General features: G+C 43.9%; 4 protein-coding genes across 5 annotated transcripts in view; 1 reads left to right on the top strand and 3 right to left on the bottom strand.

Moving 5' to 3' along the window:
- Positions 1 to 642: 642 nt before the first annotated feature.
- Positions 643 to 4825, bottom strand: rpl18 (ribosomal protein L18). Its single transcript, XM_080858193.1, has 7 exons — positions 4755 to 4825; positions 3938 to 4024; positions 3439 to 3546; positions 3150 to 3248; positions 2811 to 2934; positions 1652 to 1721; positions 643 to 779 (listed from the first exon to the last, which is right to left on the bottom strand). The coding sequence occupies exons 1-7, from the start codon at positions 4755 to 4757 to the stop codon at positions 704 to 706; spliced, it is 567 nt and encodes a 188-aa protein (XP_080714319.1). The 5' UTR covers positions 4758 to 4825; the 3' UTR covers positions 643 to 703.
- Positions 4826 to 6061: 1236 nt separating this feature from the next.
- Positions 6062 to 7624, top strand: odr4 (odr-4 GPCR localization factor homolog). Its single transcript, XM_080858599.1, has one exon. It carries the CDS (start codon positions 6115 to 6117, stop codon positions 7459 to 7461), a length of 1347 nt encoding a protein of 448 aa, XP_080714725.1. The 5' UTR covers positions 6062 to 6114; the 3' UTR covers positions 7462 to 7624.
- A 996-nt stretch (positions 7625 to 8620) lies between these two features.
- Positions 8621 to 9773, bottom strand: LOC308380219 (mpv17-like protein; the record flags this gene model as incomplete). The annotated part of the gene is made up of 4 exons (XM_080857497.1): positions 8621 to 8752; positions 8862 to 8891; positions 9129 to 9199; positions 9374 to 9773. 4 exons carry the CDS (start codon positions 9771 to 9773, stop codon positions 8621 to 8623), a joined length of 633 nt encoding a protein of 210 aa, XP_080713623.1.
- Positions 9774 to 19298: 9525 nt separating this feature from the next.
- myh14 (myosin, heavy chain 14, non-muscle) overlaps positions 19299 to 23053 on the bottom strand; it is a 37983-nt gene continuing 34228 nt past the window's right edge. For both annotated transcript variants that reach the window (XM_080858467.1, XM_080858468.1), the window contains 2 exons: positions 22534 to 22706; positions 19299 to 20792 (listed from right to left, as the gene is read on the bottom strand). In XM_080858467.1, the coding sequence (XP_080714593.1) occupies positions 20603 to 20792; positions 22534 to 22706 (363 nt within the window). In that variant the 3' untranslated portion in view covers positions 19299 to 20602. The remainder of the gene's footprint in view (positions 20793 to 22533; positions 22707 to 23053) is intronic.

The raw sequence follows: 23053 nt of genomic DNA, 5'->3' as shown, positions 1-23053 counted from the left end.
GAATGTGATCAAGAGGAAGATGGGATGGTCACAAGCCATCAAACAAAGCAAAGCTGCTTGAATTTTTGTGCCAGGAGTGGCATAGTCACCTAACGGCAATGTGCAAGACTGGTGGAGAGCATGCCAATACTCATGAAAGCTGTGCTTGTAATTCAAGGTTATTTACATTAGTCGTGTTTGTGTGTATATATATATATATATATATATATATATATATATATATATATATATATATATATACATACACACACACACACACACAATTTATAATATGAACTTGTTTTCTTTGCATTATTCAAGCTGAAAACACTGCATCTTTTTGGGTTATTTTGACCAGTCGTCATTTTTCTGCAAGTAAATGCTCTAAATGACAATATTTTTATTTGAAATTTGGGAGAAATGTTATTTAAAGAATAAACCCAAAATGGGAATTTTACTCTTTACAGATACCAATTAATAGTTAAACCAGAGAAACTGATAATTATTGCTTTACTTTTCCCCCAGAGTCAGACTATATATGCATAATGATTCAGTGCCATTTGTAAGTGTATATATATATATATAGTTAGTAAGGTCTTTTGATGCTCCTGGTGTCTGGCAAAATCAAGACAACTTCATAACATGGAAGTAAAAACAGAAGGCTTCTTTTTTTTTTACCCAACGCTTTATTGGGATCATATGGTAGAGAACACAAAAAAGAATTTTAGTTCTTGTAGCCACGGCTGGCTCTGCGACCACGGGCACGCTCGAACTTCCTGCCTTTGGAGCGGATGTACGGCCTGTGGGGAGAGAGGAAGGCAGAGAGAGAGAGAGGGGTCAGTATGCTAGATAACCAAACCAGGACAAACAGAATGATGAACCCCAGAGTTGTGGAGGCCATGACACTAGTGCAGGGTTATTCAATTAAAATTCGAGGAGGTCCAGTTAGAAAAAAATAAATGTCCTCAAGCAGAGGTAAGGATCATCATAATGTCCAACTTGAGTAATGATTCAGTGCCATATATGTTAAAGTAGCCTAGTAGGTATCAACGTCTTAATTTAGTTAGCAAATGACTGTCAAATCAAATAAAGAAAGTACAATTCAGGGGCTCCATCTGTGGTTATTGAAACCACTTGTTTCGGCTCCATTCCCCTCTTTGTTAACATCTCCTTTATGTCCTCTGTTGTACTGGTCTAAAGGGGTGTAACACCTAACAAGTCTTTAAAGAACTATTTCTTCTCCTTGTTGAAGAACCTTACATATATTTACAGCTGAGCATTGTCACATCAGTGGACTCATCTACAGCTAAGCTCATCTACACATTGTGCCTTATGAATTGCTTCCTCCAGCTGTGCTATTTATTTCAGTTTTCTTGGTTGCTGATGATGCTGACAGGTATGTGCTTGATTTTTTTTACAAAACTCTTTTTAGTTTTCCCTCCAAAAAAAGATTTCAGCTACCGCACTCATGCACTCCTTGACAACCTTTCAGTCAGTAAATGCCTTTTTTTTTTTTTAATGTTGACAAAATCTAAGCCACTGTGTAAGGGAACATTCTTTTTTGAAACCTACAAGTTTTTTTTTTTTGGCAGAAATATTACTGAACTGAGAACACAGCAAAATCCTGGAGTGACTGGTTAACAAAACATTGTTTTCAAATGTAGCAACTCACTTGGAGTGGCTGTGAGGGGTTCCAGGGGCTTTGCCGAAGTGCCTGTACACCTCTCTACCCTTACGAGGACCTGGAGGGATAGGAGAGGAAAATTCAGTTTGTTAAATACAGAATGTTAAATAAACAAAACAAAAAAAATCAAAACCTGACATGCTTTAGATTTGCGGTCATAGCAAATAGCCTTCTATTCAGTGGTGTTTCTGGATCGATACCAGTAATATCGTTTGGACAAAGATGAGGAAACCCAGAATTGTGATGTGTGGTTTAATTTCCTACTACTACTTAAGTAGGACAGTCAGGAAAAGCCTTTCAACGTATGCAGATGTGTGAATAAAAAAAGGTCAACTTTGTGAAAAGGAACCCAAAGGACATTGACGCAGAAGCCTCAGTCTTTCCATTAATCTCTACAACATAAGCTCTTGGCTTCTCATTTAAAGCCAAACCATTTCAACAGTTAACCCCTGAAAGGCAATCATTAACTCAGCTAAGTCCGCTTAAACGACCTACACTACTCCCATCATGGCCAACCATACACTGCAGTGTTCAATACAGATTCAGAAAATGGCAGACATACGGCACAATCTAAAAACAATAATAATTTGAAATGTGTTCCAACACTACGCTCCGACCAATTTGAGCATCATCTGCATCTTAAAAGGAGTGGGGTCATTGACGACTGAAACACTGAAACTAAACCACGGCTTAGAGTTTAAGTTTTACTTTGGAAGTGTGGATTTCTTCATCATTGTCATCAATCTTATATAGTGCTTTTGTAAGTACTCGCTTTACAGAGTTGAGAGAATTCAGACACAGTCAGACCGGTGGTGGTAAGCTACATCTGTAGCCACAGCTAACCGGGGGCAGACTGACAGAAGTGTGGCTACCTATCAGGGCCCACTGCCCCTCCGACCACCGCCAACATTCATTCATACGATGTCTTTATGATGGTGGGGGAAACCAGAGTACCCGGAGGAAACCCACGCAGGCACGTGGAGAACATGTTAACTCCATACAGAAAGGACCTGGGAGGACCAGGATTCAAACCCATGGCCTATGCTGTGAGGCGACAGTGCTATCCACTGAGCCACTGTGCTGCCCAAATTTGGCCAAGAGCAGGTCCAAAACCAAAGTACCAGTTGCACACTCTGCAGGAACTCACCTGACAGCAGCACGGTGCCCTGACCCTTGGGGGCAGTCAAAGCCAGCTGGTCAAAGGTCACGATGGTGCCACCGGACTTGAGGATCCTGCGGCGAGCACCGTCAGTTACCTTCAGAGCGCAGACCTGCAAAGAGAAAGCAATGATGTCAAAACGCACGCTTCAACGGCAACACAGCACTAAACAACTATTAACACTGAAACAACGGCCAAAAACCAATCCATCACTGATAGACTCCAGTTAAAGCACAGAACAGATTCTTCAGCAATCCAATCAGTGAGGGATGCTCCTAAGCAACTACACAGCCCCTTTCTGTTTCCAGCTCCACGCCACCTCCATACCTTCAGTTTGGGAATTTCCTGGATCCTGACGTCATCCGTGATGGTTCCTGCACAAACGGCGGTAAGGCCCTCGCGGCCAGGCAGCTTCATTTTACGGATCTAAAGAAGAAACACCAAATTCAACAGAAATTAAAAATAAAGCAAAAAATAAAATGGACACTTTAGATTTCAACTGGTCAGCCATGTTAATTGGCAAATTGACCTCTTTGGTAAAGACAGGAAAGCAGCAATAAGCTGAGGCTAGACTGGCATGATTGTGTGCGGGCACACACACACACACAGCACTCACCAGACGGGCCAGGGAGAGAGGAGGCCTGTTGGTCTTGCTCATGAAGAGTCTCCTCAGGATGACCTTATTGAAGGGGGCATCAGTACGACGAGCCAGGAATCTGTACAACTACAGTTTACAGAGACAGTTAAAAATCAGCAACATACACTCACACGGTCTTGAAAAGTCACAACTTCAGGTAAAGACAGCATTTACAACACACAACTGGCACATTTAACACAGCTAGAGACATTCATGGTTGATGACCATTCTCTGCATGTATTCCCATAGGGAAGCATGCCAGCAAAGAACCACCTTAACTCATGATCAATAAAAACTGTCAGACCATGCACAGGTTCAGCTATCCTATACCATAACTATATCATGGCCACTGAAAGCAAATAAATCTGTAACCCAAATGGACAAAACAGATCCTTTAACACCACATAGGGGGCACTGACATGCTTCCATCAACACAAAACCCCACTTCAATGCTTTCCAAAAGTTGCAGTTAACTCACCTTGACCAGAAGTCTCAGGTAGATATCCTGGCTCCGGGGCTCCTTCCTGTGAACCTTACGGTCCTTGTTATGCCTGATGTCAACTCCCTATGTAAAAAACAGTCACACATTAACACATTAATGAATGAAGTTGAAGTCTGGTATGCAGCTCTACGTGGCATTAAGTCACAGAAGGAGACGTTAGATGCTAAGAAAACATTTACTCTATAAGACTCACACGTAGGCCGTAACCTAACCTCGGCTTCAGTAATGGCTAGTAACCGACGTTAGTTTACATTCCCACGTTAGGCAAGTGATCAGTTTAAGTACAACCTCTTCCGCAAATTCTAGTGATAAATAGGCCATTTGGAACTATACCCACTGAGCTATACGAACACCTCACTGCCCATTCTGATACAGCATCCCATTCTATACTGCCAGGCCAGCACACAACACGAGTTTACGCTAGCATGGCGTTAGTTAGCATGCAACTACTCAGAGGATTTATTTACATAGGACGACAAAGAGTGTACTACTATTGCAGTGTCACAGAGGCAGCGATATCTTTGCTATTCCAAATGCGAAAGAAATCAGTTTGTTACAGCTTATCTGAAAGTCTGAATAGGAAGTTGTTGCTACAGCCGATGAACTCGCTGTAAGCTGCCATGAAATATTCTATTTATATACACAACATCACCAAAATACGTGCCTATATCGAACCGGAGGACCGCAAAACATTATTAACATCTTAATTTAGCAGCACAGACAACAAAAATACATCAGATGATGATGGATTTTACAATCACATAATGGCGAATAAATGTAGAGCCGTGCCTACCATCTTGGACTTGAAGTGAAAAGGGAAAAGGAAGGGCTGCGGCCTCGCGATAAAGAATAGAGCGAGATTTCAGAGCCCACGTGTGTCACATGTTGCACTTACGCTTCTGCTATTGGTCAATGGTTTACATGCTGCCGGTGAACAGCGTCACGCCAAAAGCGTGAATCTAGAAGGTCGCTTCCTGTCTCGATTTCTGCATGGCAGACGGTAAAAATGTCATAGTAATAGCCCAAGAATACAGTGGTATAACAGCACGAACGAAACGATCTGACTTTGGTTTAATTCATATAGCGGTAAAGTATTTTGACATTTAATGCTCTAAAAACATATGCAGGCATAGAACATCGCCCCATTGGACCAATGTTGTTTGCCTGAGTTTTATTTCCATGCTTTAGTGTGGTATATCAGACTACACCAATTTCATGAATGAGAAATGTCTCTCTTTAAACTACAAAAACATAGCGTACTTTCTTTCTCTCAGGTGAAGAGAGAAAGGAGTTACGCTATGTTTTAATTTTATTTTTAAAGGCACCCAGTGCAACTTACGAGGCTTAAAAATAAACATTCAATTTCTAGTCTTTTTTACACGTAGTAAGTTTCAATAACTCCATACCATTACATATCGACATTCAAGGAGCAAAGATGAGACGTCGTTGTGTGGTGAGAACTGATCGAAAATCGTAAACAACAACAATCGCCGCCATTTTTCCCCCAAATCTTTATTTATTGGTGCCACCAATAAATAAAGCAGGATTCCAGTCAATGGAAAATGGCCTCTCCCCACCAGCGCTTGTTGTTGTTTACGATTTTCTATCAGTTCTCACCACACAACAACGTCTCATCTTTGCTCCTTGAATGTCGGTAATGGTATGGAGTTATTGAAACTTGTGTAAAAAAGACTAGAAATTGAATGTTTATTTTTCAAGTCTCAAGCCTATAAAGTTGCACTGGGTGCCTTTAAGAGGAGACAGACAAATTATTAAATTGTGGTAGTTTGATATAGGCCTACCACACTTAAGTATATAAATAAAACATATAATAACTAATAACATTGCTAATAACATTGGTGCGATGGGGCGATGTGTTAGGCCTACATATGTTTCTAGAGCATCAAATGTCAAAATGCTTTACCGTTATATGGATCAAACTAAAGTAAGATGATTTTGTCGCTGCTGTTATACCGCAGTATTATTGGGCTTTTACTTTGAATTTGTACCGTCTCCCATCAAGAAATCGAGACCGGAAACGATCTCAGTAGCAGCAATAACGCTGTTTAGGCTAGTTTGACGCTGCTGACAGCTAGTCGCTGTTTGGAAGTAGTACGTGTCACTCTACAGCTGTGAAAAGTAGTTTAACGAAAATGGGAAGAGGCTATGTTGTTGAGGCTGTATTGGAGAAATATTTCTCCAATCTGGAAGCAGGCACTGCAGCCTTTACTACGGGCTTATTAATTGGTCAGTCCTCACCCCAAAGAGACTTTGTGGTACTATCTACAAAGACACCGCAGAGAGGGACCGAGGGCAGCAGCGGTTCATTGGAAGATGTTGATACTGAGTGGGTGACTGAGCATGCAAAACAGGTATCCCGAATGCTACCTGGTGGTCTATCTGTACTTGGTGTGTTCCTGATAGTTCTTCCAGAACTGTCTAAAGAGGCCATGAATGTCCTGCGAAAGCTAGTTTTTGCAGTTGACAAGTACTTATCTAAAGGAAGGCTTTGGGATGACACATATGAGGATGCCACGGAGAGGGTTGCGCTTCAGATCTGCTCCAAAACCCGGAAAGTCGTTTGCAAAACATTTGATGTGAAAGACCCAAAGAGCTCAGCTAAACCAGCAGATTGGAAGTACCAGAATGGCGTCTCTTTCAACTGGCCGGTAGTAACGTGCTCCGTTGGACTGAACCTTCATCTCCCAGTATCAGACAGGTCTTCCGAGGACAAGCACAAGTGCATTAAGGAAGGTCTCCAAAGGTGGGCCAAGCGAATCATAGCCAGCACCTGTCTCATTAATGGCAAGGTCATGGCACAGGAGGCGGAGCTGGTGACCGGATCAAAGAAAAGCCCCAAACTCAGCCAGCAGAAACTCCAAGCTCAGGTCCTCCTCCCTCCTACAGAGTGTCAGCCGGAGCTGAGCTCAAGCGTGGCGGCTCAGCCCAGCGCCTCGGTGCTGATCAGAGGGCAGGTCTCCTGCAGGGCCTATCTCCACTCCAACAAACCCAAAGCTGGGCAGGCCATGGAGGCCATCAAGAGGGACATCATGAACACTGTGTCCTGCAGGGTGGACATGCTCTTTGATGACTTCTTCATGAACCAGGCAGAAGAGAGAGGGGCAGTGGAGGGGCAGCAGAGTTTGCCTCTCAGAGTTTTTGCCCCTGTGCCTGAGGCCGGTTTCTGCGTGTGTGACTACATGTTCCCCGGTGAGAGCGTGTCGGAGGCGGCGGAGCACTTCCAGGAGATGCTGGACTGTAGCATCACAGAGGAGAGCATCATCTCCGGCCTGGAGGTCTGTCGCGTGGAGCCGCCCACACCTACACCTGCACACGACACAGGCGTCAGCCGGGAGGAGGCCTCTTCACACCTGCAGATGGAGGCCCCTAAGGACGTCCCTAAAAAACAGAGGAGCTTGGGATACTTTGTTGGAGCAGCAGTGGCCGGAGGAGTAGCCCTCTTGGCGGCAGTGACCTCCCTGCTCTATTTGGGGGAATAACTATGCGATTGGACTGAGAGACACTGGATAAATCATAAAGGACACATGGCTGATGCATCGACACAGAATGAATATTCCTTATACATTTCTGATGTGATTACTCATATATGGTTACGCTTTCTATTGCATAGCCCCTGTTTGTGTCATGCCTGCTCTGTTGAGGGTCAGTATTAACTGGACTCATTGGTGTTGCTGCAGTGGGACAGGGACTCTGTAGTATGAAATCAGAGTTATATGCGGTTGAATAAATGATCTTTTATTTTTGTGCTACCAAACAGTGCCTGTCTTTAAAAAATGTTTTATATAGATGAGTGTCTAAATTGGAAGGGGTGTTAAAGCATACGGATAACAAATCTGTAATGAGTTTCTGATACCTCAGGAGCTGCATATAAGTATATTTATTAGACAAACAACAATTGCAATTGGGCACAAGGCTGAAAGTGAAGCCCTGATAAACACATTGCGCAAGGTTTATATTGAAAGAAGTTTAGTTTTCAGCAGGGATAACCACGTGGTGGATCTCTGACGTCCGAGGCACCCTATATTGCAAGAATGGCAGTTTTACACAAGGTCCGAAGTAGCTTATCACCTCAAGTCTAAACATGCTCTTGTACAAATGCAGACTAAGTGGCACCTAATATTCTAAGTTACACACATGCAGAAACACAGAAAAGCCATGTTCCTGCTTACATATAAGTACATGATTCATATAAGGTAATTAATAATACAAGGCACTTGATTATTATATTCTGAAGTCATTAGCAGTGTTTGGAAATGATCTCCATCGGTTTCTATTGACCTTTATTAAATTTAACAAAGCACCCTGACTACTAAACACACAGCAGACATGGTCACATAGTAAACAGGTAATGTTGGATGTGGAATTAGTAAATCACAATTCAGCTTTGGTTTGATTGCAGCCATATGTGGTCCAGAGGGCTTAGGTTGTTTGATATAGATTCAGCTAGTAAGCACACCATGCAATTTTACATGAAGCTGTCATAAATTCATTTAAAATGCCATTTATGTTATTAGTCAGCAAAACATAATTCCAGTAAAATACCTCTTCATGAACATCATACAAGTTATTCATGGTCTAACAATCTTTCCTGAGGTTGGTCCATCTGTCTTGTGTTGTGTGCTTTTTTTATCAAAGCATCTATGAGGAGGAACTTGGCTCAGAGTCACTTTTAAGCTGTCGGAAATGACAGAGATACACAGTCCACGTAAGAGCAACGCCTCCCACAAATACTGTTCGTGCCACCGGGGGGACCAGAGAGAAATTCACAGCCTACGAGAGAAGAGGATAAAATAAGATCAAATGTATTATAACAGAAAGTGTTTAATTACAGTTCGTATTCAACAGGGTGATAGTAAGACTGATGTGGTTGTAAGACTACCTGCATCATAGACCAGTATACCACTCCAGTCTGCGGATGAAAAGAGAGAAAAGGAAAGCTGTAGATCACATCCACACGGCTGCCAGTTACTTCTGACAGTTCAGTCTTACAAATTAACATTCAACGGTAAATCAGATACATGTCAGGTACTGGTTGGCTTTTAGTGCATTGAACTCCGGACCAAACTCTAACTTTGGCTTTGTTTTGTATTGTATGTACTGTATGTGGAACCTCTGATTGATTTCTGTGACACAGTTCATAGCTAACCTGATAGGAAGTCCAGAATTTATTTCTCCAGTCTTCGAAAGGATCCTCTTTTCCTTCAAGTGCACTAAGACCTAAGGGGGGCAAGTGCACAAATGATATCCCATAAATGTCTTCTGGGCGTTATACATTGCTGAATATGTGGGATAATTTATGAACAAAAAATGTAGGCATTGTGAGATTTTTGTTGCTGTTGTCCTGTATTGGAAATAATTGCTAGATGTAGGAGTTGGCTGATGACATCATACCTATGTAGAATGCACTGATGGTTGCGGGGGCGGCTACAAGTTGATCCACCACCACTTTAACTGTCACTCGCTTGGCTCCACCCCCTGGCCACATCCTCTCCAGTGCCCTCAGCCAATTGTAATTAAAGTTGGCATGGAAACAGAACCCGACAAGTGCCACACGAGCAGTCTGAGCCCAGTCGATACCGGACAGAGGGGCACCTTGAGAGGCAGTCCTGGACTCTGATAATGAGAGTCTGTCTGTCTCAATGTCTCTCACTAATGTGTGCTGTCCCTGCTGTCCAGCAGGTCCTCCCAGCAAGCTTTGCTGGATGATGTCGGCCGAGGCAAACAAGGCCGTGTAGCCAATCATGTTACTGAGGTACGGGTGAGATTTGAACAAAGCCCATGCTCGGTTCATCATGTCTGCATAGAGAAGGAGTCAGTGTAGCAGGCATAGTAGTGCAATGACACACATGAAAGACATCTGACTGCTCAGTAAATGGACAGCAGAAATAAATATGGGAGACAAAATAAATGAATGAAAGAAAGAACATTACCCTCACCCTCTCTGTGTTCTGTGTTCCAAAGATGGGGCAACACGAGCAGAAAATTTGATTTGGTTTTTAATGGCCCTGAAGAACAATTGAGGGTGGGCCTTAACAGTTGTCATCCAATGAACGTGCAGACCAGATCTGCTGACTGTCTGATTTGTGGATCAAAGTTCTGAGGAATGGGAATGGCCAGAGGGTGTCAGATAAGGCACTATCAGCTTATGTAGGAATGTGAGAAAAAAAACAGCTGGTCAGACACTCATGGACATCCAGTTCAAATCAGTCCCATTCAGGGACACAGAAACTGCTGTTTGGTTAAGCAAACTAAAAGAGGCATTCTGCAACAGACTGTCACAGAGGTAAACTTTGAATACATCTTATACCTCCAGACGCAATATACACTACCGCTGCTGTATCAACTACTGCTCTGACATTCATATTCAATCTTGTGCCATGAATGTTTATGACACAATTCAAGTCGATACAAAGAATACCCAAAAATGGCATACAAAACATATATAAGTCATTTATACACATGACATCAACATAATCATAATACACAGCTGTGTGACTCACCTGTGCCAACATTCGTTCACACTCTCACGCTCACACACTCATACGCCACCTTCCAAACACCTCCACTGCATGTTAGAATGGAAGATGTCTGAGTGTATGTAGCCAGCAGTGTGTGCTCCTTAAGGCCAGAGCAGCTGTGAGGAGCACATGTGTGTACTCTGGATAAATATAGGGCTGCAGTGGCCACTCCTCACTCCTTGGGTTACCTACTGCCGTGAAGATCATACACTCGGTGTCCACATGAGGGCGCCGGCTAGGGTAGACTGGGGGCAAAAAAAAACAAAGCAAAATGCCACTATTATTTTATCTCTGATACTGAAGGTTAAATCTTGTGTGTTTTAAGGTGCTTAGTTGAGATAAGGATTAATTTTACTGTGTGTATGTCTGTCCCTGAGGTCTTATGACTGCAGTATTCATTTTGGTGCATTCACAAATTCCTTGTTTGAACGAGGAACGTGAGGAATATAGTAGCAGGATTATAGGGACCTCCCTTAGGCAGACATGAGCCACGGTGTAACATAACTGGCCTAAACAGGAGTAGGAAAGGCTGCTGACACACATCATTGATACCATGGATGGAGCATGGAGCAACAATTGGAAGACAGAAGGATACATGAAGTGCCTTGTAAAACCCCCCTTGAGTCATCACTTTTCCCTAGTCTTGATAGAAACCAGCCCAAACTAGTTTGGTCATATGTCTGTAAGCCACGTGTCTTTCACTGAAATAATGGGACTGTATGTGTGACATGAGTTGAGTTTGTAATAAGAAGGGTCTTTGCCCCACAGAGCATTGGATTTGTTGCTTGACCCTTGTGTTGCTTGTAACCATCCCAGCTGCCATGAAAATAAGGCTGCAGTCTCACACCTGTGTTGCCTGAAAGTAAAATACTGATGCTTTTTGTGTGGAAATATGTCTTTGTATTTCACACGATGAAAGACCAACATTTTTTTGACATTTTACATGCATTCAGTCTGAATAAAAGTGTTGCCACTGAGTTCATGAACAGCAATGGTGTTATGTGCTTTTTAAAGATGCATTATTTGGTCTCCCAGAGAGCTGACCATGGCACAGGTACTGGCCCTGAGTTGGGACAAACCTTACCAGACCAGTGCTAGACCCGCTCGAGAATCAGCTGCCATGTGGAGTCATGTGACATGTATAATTTTTAATGGAAATAAGCTATACAATAAATCTATATGATATGAATGTATAAGTCATTCACTTCTTACAGTACATTTGAAAAAGGCGAAGAGCAGGATGAGTCCATAAGCCATGTAGAGATGACAGTAACCCTGGGTAGCTGGTTACCCTGAGCACAGGCTGCCTTTCTGTCTGTGACAGGTCTGCTTTGTGACGCTGATGAGACATTCATCTGAACAGTTCCTCGGAGGCGATAAAAAGCAATTCTCCAGCGCATCTCTGTACAGACATGACGCGGAGCGATTCCGGGGCAATTTGTGTGTAGCAACTGTGTGGGCTCTCCGGTAGGAGAATGTGCTAATTAGGTGCAGAGTTTAAGTTGATCAATTAAGGGCTCGTTAATGCCGTTAACATTTCGACTGGTGTGCTTCAGAGGATCTCTGTTTAACAAGCGGCCTTTAGACCTTTGACAATGAGGTGGTGGCCCACTCTTTCAGGGGCAGTTGACTTCCCTTTAATTGCTTCTCTGCCTTAATCTCCTCTCCCACATCCTCTGCCATCCTCCACCATTGTGGCTGCTTTATTTAAGCACAGTCCTCAGACAGGTCCTTCTGTTAACCATCAATAACCCCCCCCCCCCTCCCCCCAAACCAAGACCACCCCCACCTCTCATTCTCCCCCTCTCTCTCTTCACTTATTCACCATTCTCTCTCTCTCCTCTCATTATCTTTCTCTCTCCCTCCCTCTCTCTCTCTCTTTTTGGTAGTGACAACCAATGTAGTACATCACCTGTGTTCATTTACATTGCTGGACACCTCCATACATACATGCCTGCATCCATACACACACAGACTGGGATGGTGACTGTATATTCCATTTTATTCCACGTTCTTGTAGACTGAATGATTTTGGGATTGTGACGGGATACCACCCTTTAATCCATCTTTGGGCAAGAAACACAGGACACCTTTGAAAGAGGTAAGTCACATCAAGAAATATAAATCTATCGATATATCTATCTATCTAGTTATCTATCTATATGATATTCATATTATATAAATGTATAAAATACATTGCAGCCTCAGGAGCATTTAGCTTGGATATTTGGTTTAAGAAACCTTTGGTTTAAGATTGGCTTTTACTCCATTTACATCTCCCTTACTTATAAACCCTGCTGCCGAGTATTGTGTTGATGCCTGCTGCATCGTAATGCAGACTATTTCTAAATATGAAATATATGTTTATATATGAAATATTTTAAATGGGATGCATTCATAAGCACAGATAAGAAGTAGTAATTAGATTAGATATCGCTGACATCAATTTGTGCCAACAAGCATAACAGATAAATGAAGAATAATTTTGTATTCTGTAATAATAATAATAAATCATGCTGGTGATCAAAACCAATGACAATGATAATGTTTCTGTAAAGCAGTCACTAATGGAAAATGTTGACTCGGTATACTAATAGTACATAAATACACACACATATATTTATAGATAGAGGAGAGGAAACACGCAAACCAGTACAGAGAGCAGGTACACCCACACAGTACTCCTCACACACACACACACACACACACACACACACACACACACACACTCTCACACACACACACACACACACACACACACACACACACACACACACACACACACACACAGACACACACACACGTACAGCACACACACACAGACACACACACACGTACAGCACACACACACACTACTTTAGAGAGAAGACACGCAGACCAGTGCAGAGAGCAGGTATGCCCACACATGTATGTTTTAATATGAATGTTGCTTTTCTGTTTACAGTGTATCTCCTGACTACATAACTTTTTTCAGATATTTACCTTAATCATATTTTCTGTTAAATATATGAGAACTTACAATGATATGTAATTATTGAAACACTTTAAACAAGCTATTCCTCGCTGCTAAATCTGACTGCTATCCAGTCATGTTATCTAAGCTTGTGTAGATGTTCACTGCCGGTGACCTCATTCGACAGCTGAAAATTACAACTCCATGTCAGCAGATGGCAGTAGGGAGCTGGCTGTTCATGTCTGCTGAATTGTCTTTTCTAACAGACCTCTTTTTTGACACCTCTGACAGCCATGCGTTCATGCTGCAACATGACCTTTGAGCCTGCAGTGGAGCGTGGAGGGCCGTGGGGTCGTGACCTTTTCACCTTTGTGACCTCGGCAGCATGTCACATGATGCGGACTCTGCAGAAGCCTCGGAAGAACCGTCCCTCCAAAAGACAGGTCAACCACCGCAGGTTCCTCCACAACATGATCCAAAGGTAAATAACTAGTCCAGAGAGGAAGAGAGAGAGCGATCCCTCCTTTACTGGCTCTTCCATACTTGCCCAACAAACCTCGAGAAACTACAACTCCCAGCTGCCTGTTGGGCGTAGAGTGCTAGGACACTCAACTTTCATTCACACAACACAAACGGTCATGGCACACTAATCCAAAAGCATCTAACAGATGCTGAAGTTGGCAATATTTTGGTGTGTTTGTTGGGGCAGTGTGTGATGCAGCAGTCATTACTGGGAGCTCAGCTGATAAAGTATGGATTGCAGAGTTAAGCTCAGCCTCAGTTAGTGCTGTGATGCAGGATATGCTATCTTCACAGGAAGTTTGCTAAGATTGAGGCAGCCAATCAGCTGTCCTCCACCCTGTCGTCTTCAGCGAGGCCAAACAACCAGTCAGATTCCCTGTCTCCGTCCCAGCCAACTGATAACCAGTCACCTGATGCGTCCAAAGAAGGTACTGCCCTTTGTTTCCATTTTTAATATAAACATAATTTCAGGGACTTGAACTGAACTTTTGGTTTCTCCCATCACTCCAGCAGGAATCCCAGTTTCCTCACCGCGGACAGAAAGGGATGTCAGTCAACACGAGAAAGCTGTTGACCTGTGGGTCCTGGATACTGACATAGACACGACAGGAGAGGAAATACTCCTTCCAGGTCATTCCCGTGTTCATAGGAGCCCAAGACTGAATGCCTCTAATGATACTACAACTTTAGATGGAAATGTGTCACCTGACGAAACACTTAAACCCTGTCAGCCATCAAATCACACACTGGCACAGCAGTCTGATACATCTTGTGACGAAGCCTCCGTTTCAGCTTGGACTGGTCTGGATAGTTTGCCACACTTGCCAAACATGCTAGCGGTGAATGACTTCGCCCAGTGGCTGGACAGCACAAGAAACGTTCATGGAGCGAGTCCACATTCACTCACCCCGAAATCCCCTGACGTGTCAAAAGATTGCCTTCACCCCAGTTTGGATGGTGCAGTGTTTGACTTTGTGTCCTCCTCGCTGGACATGTCTCCCCTCTCTCTGGACTCCTGTGACTTTGGGACACAGATGTTCACAGGCTCGGATCAGACCCCCCATCACCGCCCCACCCCACACCCTGGCAACCTTCAGATGGACATCAGAAGCAGCCTGGACCTCTTTGACTCTGAGGAGGAAGGAATTGACCAACAGGAAGGCCAAGACTTGCAGGTCACCACGGCAACTCCCTGGAGTTCTTTTTTTGATGGAGAGTCACCCTTTGGGATCCAAGATGATGGCAAACATCCAAGTACTCAGAGTAATGGCATTACAAAGCAACACGTCAGCAATTATGGGGTCCAAGAAGAAGGCACATACTTAACCGCTGTGAGTAACAGTAGTGCTCACACTGCCAACACAGCTGACATAGACACAACACAGAGACGAAACCTCCAGATGAGCAGTCTAGTCAATGACCCTGAGGACAGGGCTGATAAACTCTATGGTGACAGAGAAATAGAGGTCACCAGACCTAGTGGCACTCTTTATCATTTTAACTACTTGTCGACACGTGGACAGTGTACTAGAGGCTATGAAGGTGAGCTAGAGAAAAGCTCTTTCTCACACGAGGAGCCTGACATGGGCCACCATAATGGCTACAATCCCATCAGTGATTCAGAAGATCAAGGCTACTATTATTACTCTTGCAATTCAACGAAAGACCAAGCAGAGACCATGAGCATGGAACTGAGCAGCCTCCTTGGTGAGGAATTCTGGGTAGATGAGTCTAAAGGGGCCACAGAGGCATTCTGGGTAGATGAGACTAAAGGGGCCAGTAAACCAACTCCAGGCACCAAGGCTACTGTGCTGGCCGAACGCCTTAAAGAGAGTCAATTCATGTTTTCACAGCCAGGAGGCGATGTTTCACTGCAACGGGACTACATGGCTGACTGTGCAGAAGTCCTGTCAGGGTTAAGTTCGATCGTGCCCGGTGACGTGTTTCAGCCTCAGTACACCACCACAGAGGCGAGTGCTGCATGCATTCAAGTAGTGAATAGTCAACTCCGTAGATCAGGAACATCGGCTCAACCGTCCATCTCATCCACTGACTGTCCTCACAGGTCCTCCACGTGTGTGCAGAACTCATGCTTGCAGGATGACCACGCCTCTTTGTGGTCCAGTGGCTCTTCTCCTCAGTGCTCTACTCCTTTCATGGGTGTGGCACTATCATTCCCCGCCCCTGCACATAGGCCACGCCTCTATCAGATTGCAACCCCGCCCCTCGACGATGCTTTGTTGTTTGATGACATCATGGAGGAGGAGATGAGCATAAATCTGATAGGAGGCTCCTGTAGTTTTAACTGAGCTTCAGACTTCAGCACGGCTGACATTTGGCTTTCAGTTTGGATTAAAAATATACAACATGAGTGAAGTCATTCATCTTGTGGTAATTTCAAATGTAACGTAATTTAGCCCTGAACTGTTATGATTGAGATTTTACCTTGTTATTATTATTTCAATATCATTAACTTGAAATAACAAGATACTGTCTTGAAATTACAATATAGTATCTGGATATTACACCATAACAGCTTCAAATAACAAGATGGTACCTTGAAGTTATGACTTATCGTCTTGAAATAATGAGATACTATCTTATATAGAAATATACTATGCTAATGAAATAAAATCTCATGAGTAAGGTTTTACATTTTTTGTATTTTTCACGTGGTTCAGCTTTCGTATGTTTGCACAACTTGTCGTCTCATATTTGTGATACGTAAATAACAGCTCTAAAGGAAAAATGAGCACAACAAGAAATATAACATTTTGAATCTGAACACTGAGTACCAACAATATCGCTGAGTTGTATGTGCAATTTATGGACATGTTTGTGGCTTGCCTTCTTTCTGTATTGCCTTAAAGCGTGTTGAAGCCAACTACTTGGTTAGAGGTTTATTTATTTATTTATCTTTACATTTATTTCTATTTATCTAAGAGAGCCATTTCATACTGAAGTTGAATGGAGTGGTTTGTATTTCAATAAATGTGTTCTTCCCACTTCCCCGTTTCCATTGCTTCATGACCTACAGCACTTGTAAAGTGCAACTTTCATCAGTCTGTATGCTCTCTTGGAGTCAAACCTGTGACCATGCTGCTATAAGCACCCTTCTACTGTATAGCAGATCAGTTAAAGGTGTAGTTCTAATCCAATACACTTTCATCAGTATGACTTCTATAGCAGATCAGTTAAAGGTGCAGTTCTAATCCCATACACTTTTGTCAAATTCAGCAAATTGCTCTTCAGTCCTTTGGCTGTCCATTCTCTCTGGTGTCCGTACACAGCCCAGGCTCTGTAAATGGTAAACAAACACAGTGACTCTGACCGAGCCATAAACAATGCCAGCCAATCAACACGTTGAGCTGAAAAGTCACGAGCTTTTCGTCAGATTTGCAGACTGCATCTTTAAGGGGTAACTATAAAACTTAACAGGACCGTCACTGCTGAGGGGGAAAAAAAACAAGGGCTTTTCTAGGATGACAAATATCTTCTACACACACCAACTTAAAAGCAGAATAATTCAGAGAAAAACTTCATTTTAATCAGAGTATTACATCATGGTACACTGTATTATAAACCAGTGGTCAAACGCAAATGAAGCCGACTCACAGCAGGGCTACTGCACTGTCCATGAGTGCGTGTTGTATGGATGACGTGTGTCCATTTCAGCGATCAGACATTCTTGACACAAAATAGGAACTGGGTCAGACTGTACAAAGTAAAGCAGGAGAACATTAAAACAAAAGACACAGGAAACGGTTACAGAAGCATCGCCACAACACTTTCACTTTGTAGTGCAAAGCTTTACAGTACAGAGCAATTAATGCACTTCATCCTCCTTGCACTAGGGGGAGCTGTCTACACTCACAAAGTGCCTTGTGGCAGTGACCAGCCCAGGGCCCATGCTGTGATGCGGTCCTGTAAGGCTCTTTCTGAGTCTCACGGCTGCATTTGTCTCTGTCCCCCAGGCACACGTCTAGGGTGCGTTTCCCAAAAGCAACTAACGATACCATTGCTAAATGATGTTGAAACTATCACGTTGAAAACTCTCTCTCCATGGTTACCAATGGTGGTTGCTTAGTGATGCTTTCAGGAAACGCAGTCCTAAAAAAGAACTCTGTGCCAGGGGTCAAAGGTCAGGGTCATATCAATTCCAGAGGCAAGTGAAATTGAACAGTTTAACAGAGTCTTAGCCCTGGCCAGCATGCACACATCAACCAGACTGTCTCCTTCCTAAAGATAGGACGGGATGTCTTAAGGGAGAACTTAGGCAAAACTAACAAACGAGTCTAACCTCAGCTTTCATTTCATTGAACACGGAGACAAGCGGAGTCACTCATGAAGTACTGGCTGATATGTTGTGACGTCATGTCAAAGGAATAAAAGGCTACAGCTTTATGGAGTGAGTAAATGAACACCAGGAATGACGATTCGAGAGGCGTTGAGCTGTGCTCTTTGCACAGCCGTGGACGGGGGCTAGCGGAAGCCAGCATGCTTTGACTGGGAACACAATCAGGACCTTTTTTTCTTCACCAGTTAAAACTAACATTGCATTTATGTGGGCGAGAGCACGTCTTCTCCCTTCTAACTTCAGACAATCAGGAACTTGGGTCTCTCTCTCCTTTCTCTGCTGGGCATGAAGTACTAAACATTCGTCACTAACCTACATACGGTATATAAAGCTACTCTATCGCTTTACCCCAGAGGGGGGTCACCATTCCAGGTACATCTAGGTAGGAAATGTGTTCTGAGGGTCTTTGCTACCTCTATGAAAACACTTGGTAAAAACAAGGGGCCTTTTGAATGGAAGTAGCAAAGGATGTTCCAAAATGGAAGCTAGAATTCTTTCTTCTATATGTCTCCAGTAACACCTTTCTAGTCTACAGTCACTACTCTATCCAACTCTACCAGTATGTCCCTTTTTTCTCATCCATGCGCCTGATATTTGGTAAAACACAAAAAAGCTTTACTCCATAAATATTTTACATCATTATTTAAAAAAAATTACATTGTACATTACGTCTGTTTTGATAAGAAGAACAAGACATTTACATTTATGATATGGTTGTAAATGAGAATGGCTAGCAGTCTCTGATACGGATTATTCTCACAGTCTGGGCGCACACTCATATCTCAGGCTGGGTGCTTCCCTACCAGCAGAGATCATTCACCTCCACACGGCCACCGCGCTTCACCACAGACCAGCGCAGGACTCCCACAAGCTCCTCTGTGACTGCTGACCTGATGTTACCATACTGTCTGCCTGGTATGTCCCTTCTACCCCCCCCCCCCTCCCTCCCTCCCTCAGACAGCAACAGCAGCACTGGTCTGGAGGATGCTTACTCAACAGGCCACCCTAACAGCGCACACACAGAGACAGAATGCATAAATAAATAAACATACCTCGGGTTAGAACCACAGATTGACTGATGCATGACTGACACTGATCCTGCCTACCCCAACGAGAGGCGATATGTTAAGACATATGTTAAGGAATTATTCTAGCTAGATATCTATCTACCTAAGTGACCTGTCCCCCTACGGTACCTAGTTTTTCTACCCTATCTAATGGACGAGGCCTCAGTATGTGTTACCCTGGTCACTGGGTGGAAACGGCTGAAACATGTTTATATGCATGACATGAAAGCACTCAAAGTAAGCCTTATGATCATCTATATAGCTCAGTGTAGTCCAAGTTCCAGAGTTGACTTAGGCTCAATGTTACCAGTATATGTTCTCATAGAGGAACTCTTGGCTCTGCTATTGATTTATGCACAAAGCTTTATCACAGTAAACATGTTCTCGTTTCTCTTCACAACAGTCCTATCTTACAACCAATATGCAATGCATTATGGCTTATAATACAAAGCATGGTACGGGTTTCCTAACAAAAACGGATGATTTTGATGGATGAAAACTCATTTTTCATCCTGCTCATAAATACTTCAATGAGATCTTTAAAAGAGAAAACTCCTTCTCCCTTAGCTGACTGATATGCACCAAGACACGTTATTCTATGAATGGGAGAAAGAGAAAACGTACAGGTTCAGGTACTGTAGATACCTGACTCGTTTCTCAAGCCCGCGGTGAAACTGAATACTGATGGGAGCAAATGGCAGCCTGCTTCCATGTGATCCTGTACTCTTTTTCATGAAGTATGATCACATTATCACTTTTAACAGCTGATTGCCTTAATAAACATGCAGATTGCCCTTGTAGACGTTTAATAGGATTGAACGAGCGCTTAGGTAGAGAAGCCATCTCAATGCTGCCACTGAAAGCCTAATGCACTGCATCACCACTGGACTTCATTGGTTCACTCTGGACTGAACCAATCCTCCCAAGGGATTCTGGGAGGTGTAGTTTTCCCCCCCAAAGAAGTCGAATTGTAGCGCCTTTTGTCATGTCAATATTATATACTGCCACCCTTTTCAAATTATTCTTGCACCTGTTTTAAATTCTGAATTTAGTTCTTCTTTTGTTTGTTGGTCTTTGACGTTCCTCTGGCTGCAAAGTGGTCTCTTCTTGCAGCTGTGCCTCGTGTGTCGTGAGAGCTGCTGCAGGTCTGAGGCCGGCCTGGGTCCTGCAGCTGGCCCGGTGCTGCGGAGGTGGCCCTGCCCCTCACTCAGCGTCGTTGAGGGTGTAGGGGGGCGGGGGCCCCATGCCGTGCTCCGAGGGAGTGGGGGTCCCTGGAGGTCCCGTGGATGGAGTGGGGGAGGCGGGGGGCTCCTCGGAGTCCGAATTCTCCAGGGAGAGGTCATCCACCAGCGCACGGCGTCCCCCACGCATGGAGAGGGGAAGCGGAGCGCGCCTGAGACGGAGGGAGGGAACAAGAACTTACACTTAGAGGAACCGCAGGAGGGCAAAAAAGAACCGTTGTAGTATTTACCATTTACCATTATAAATCACATATATCAGCTACAAGCTAGAAGGCAGCTAGAAGGAGAAAGTATTTACTGACTTAAAGAACTTGCAGTCTACTGAGTAATTAGGCCATTTTGAACTTGAAACAATAATAACTAGTAAATACATAAACTAGTCATTATACAGGGATCACTACTGGTGGGAATCAAAGCAGTAGCTTCATAATCAAACTCACAAGGATATGAAACCATTGATTACAGTATTTGGATTTGTTTTGGAACTGATTGGAATTGATTGGAGAATGAGGAGTACACAGTTTAGTACTGGGGCGAAAAAGGCAGAAAAGAGGAGAGGAGAGGAAAGGAGAGGAGAGGGCAGGTACGGAGAGGTGAAGGCAGGTGCGGAGAGATCCTCTCAATGCTTCTGCTGCGTTTGAGCAAACACACGCTAATCTACTGCAGAGCTACACCGGACCGTGGCCAGAACTGCTCCAGGATCAGCCTCTGGCCAGGGACCGGAGGTCCAATATGAACCCTCTAGCATTCCCATACGTGGACTTCCTCTTGATTTGGGTGACATGTACCAAACACCCTGTACTCAGTTTCTGTGTCTTCTGTGTTGAGTAACACACATAAACAACCACTGGTGTTTATTAACATTATCCTGTCTTGTTTATTGGATCTGATTTACCATGATCTCATCGCATCACTGATTGACTGACTTCTGACTAGTGTATGTGGTGTTATGTGGACCAGTTTAGGGTCAGACTAGGGCTAGATGAAGGCAAGACTAAAGCCAGTTCAGGGCCAGACTAGGGCTAGATTAGAGTGAGACTAAGGCCAGATTAGGGCTAGATTAGAGCTAGACTAAGGCCAGTTTAGGGCCAGATTCACTTAAGAGTCAGCTGCCTTCTGAGAAAAATCACTTGACCCAGAGAAATCAACACAAACCGTGAGAGGAGATACCCAATCATACTCAAATGAACAGACACATAAAGGTAGATGTGCCAGTCACACACACAGACACACGCGCACATGGATGTGACCTACTTTTCCGGCCTCCGTTCTGTCACGCTGAGTGGAGGTGAGAGACACACACATGGACATGATGATGTCAGACAAGGATGAGTTGATGAATCACACACACACACACACACACACACACACACACACACACACAAATGTTATAACACAGTTATAATCCACCACCAAGACAAGACACCCCATTGACACTCACACACATCTACTGCACACTATACACACACACACCTCTTCCAGATGCACCTACACACACACGACTACTCACACAACTCTCAGTCTCACAGAAAATAAATAATAAATGTTCATGCAAATGAGTAAAAACAAACTGAAGAACAAATGCATGTGACTCGTGAAGCCTGCAATGTTACACGCAATCTCAGTCTCTTCAGTGGTTTGATTCAAAAGTCTGGATGTGCATATATGTGCGGACCTCCCTTTCACCTCCATCCATGAGCTAGCTATATAGTGAGTTGATTAATCAGGTCTGTCTGCTTTCATGAGCTGGTTGCTAAGGGAGCTGATCTCTTTGCCTACCTGAACTGGTTGCTAAGGGAACTGATGTCTCTGCCTACCTGAGCTGGTTGCTAAGGGAACTGATGTCTCTGCCTACCTGAGCTAGTTGCTAAGGGAACTGATCTCTGTGCCTACCTGAGCTGGTTGCGTAGCGAGCTGATCTCTCTGGTCATGGTCTGGCTGCTGTCGCTCATCTCCTCCAGCTCGCGCTGGAGTTTCCTGCGCTGGGCGTTGGAGCGCGAATTCTCCTCCTCCACCTCCTCAAGCTGCCTCTTCAGCTGGCGCAGACGAACCATTGACTTATCCAGCTGAGAGGGGGAGAGAGAGAGAGAGAGCGAGGGAGGTGAGTGAGAACAGAAAGTGAGAGAGAGGGAGAGAGAGAGAGACAGGAAAGGAGGAGGAAGGAGGGAGTACAGAGAGAGAAGGATGGGGTGAGGAGAGAAAAAAGGGGGAAAAGTGTGAGAGGTAGAGGAGGGGGGGAGATCAGGGTCAGATCAGTCTCACTGTCCAGTTGTCTGCCACCTGGAGTAGTGTGTGTGTGTGTGTGTGCATGCATGTGTGAGGAGTATGGTGTGTGTGTGTGTGTGTGTGTAAATGAGGAGTACTGTGTGTGTGTGTGTGTGTGTGTGTGTGTGTAAGTGAGGTATACCTGCTC

The sequence above is a fragment of the Sprattus sprattus genome (genome assembly GCF_963457725.1).
Source record: "Sprattus sprattus genome assembly, chromosome: 19".
In the NCBI taxonomy this organism is placed as follows: domain Eukaryota; kingdom Metazoa; phylum Chordata; class Actinopteri; order Clupeiformes; family Clupeidae; genus Sprattus; species Sprattus sprattus.
Note: the sequence above shows the minus strand (reverse complement) of the source record. Positions and strands in the feature narration are given on the sequence as shown.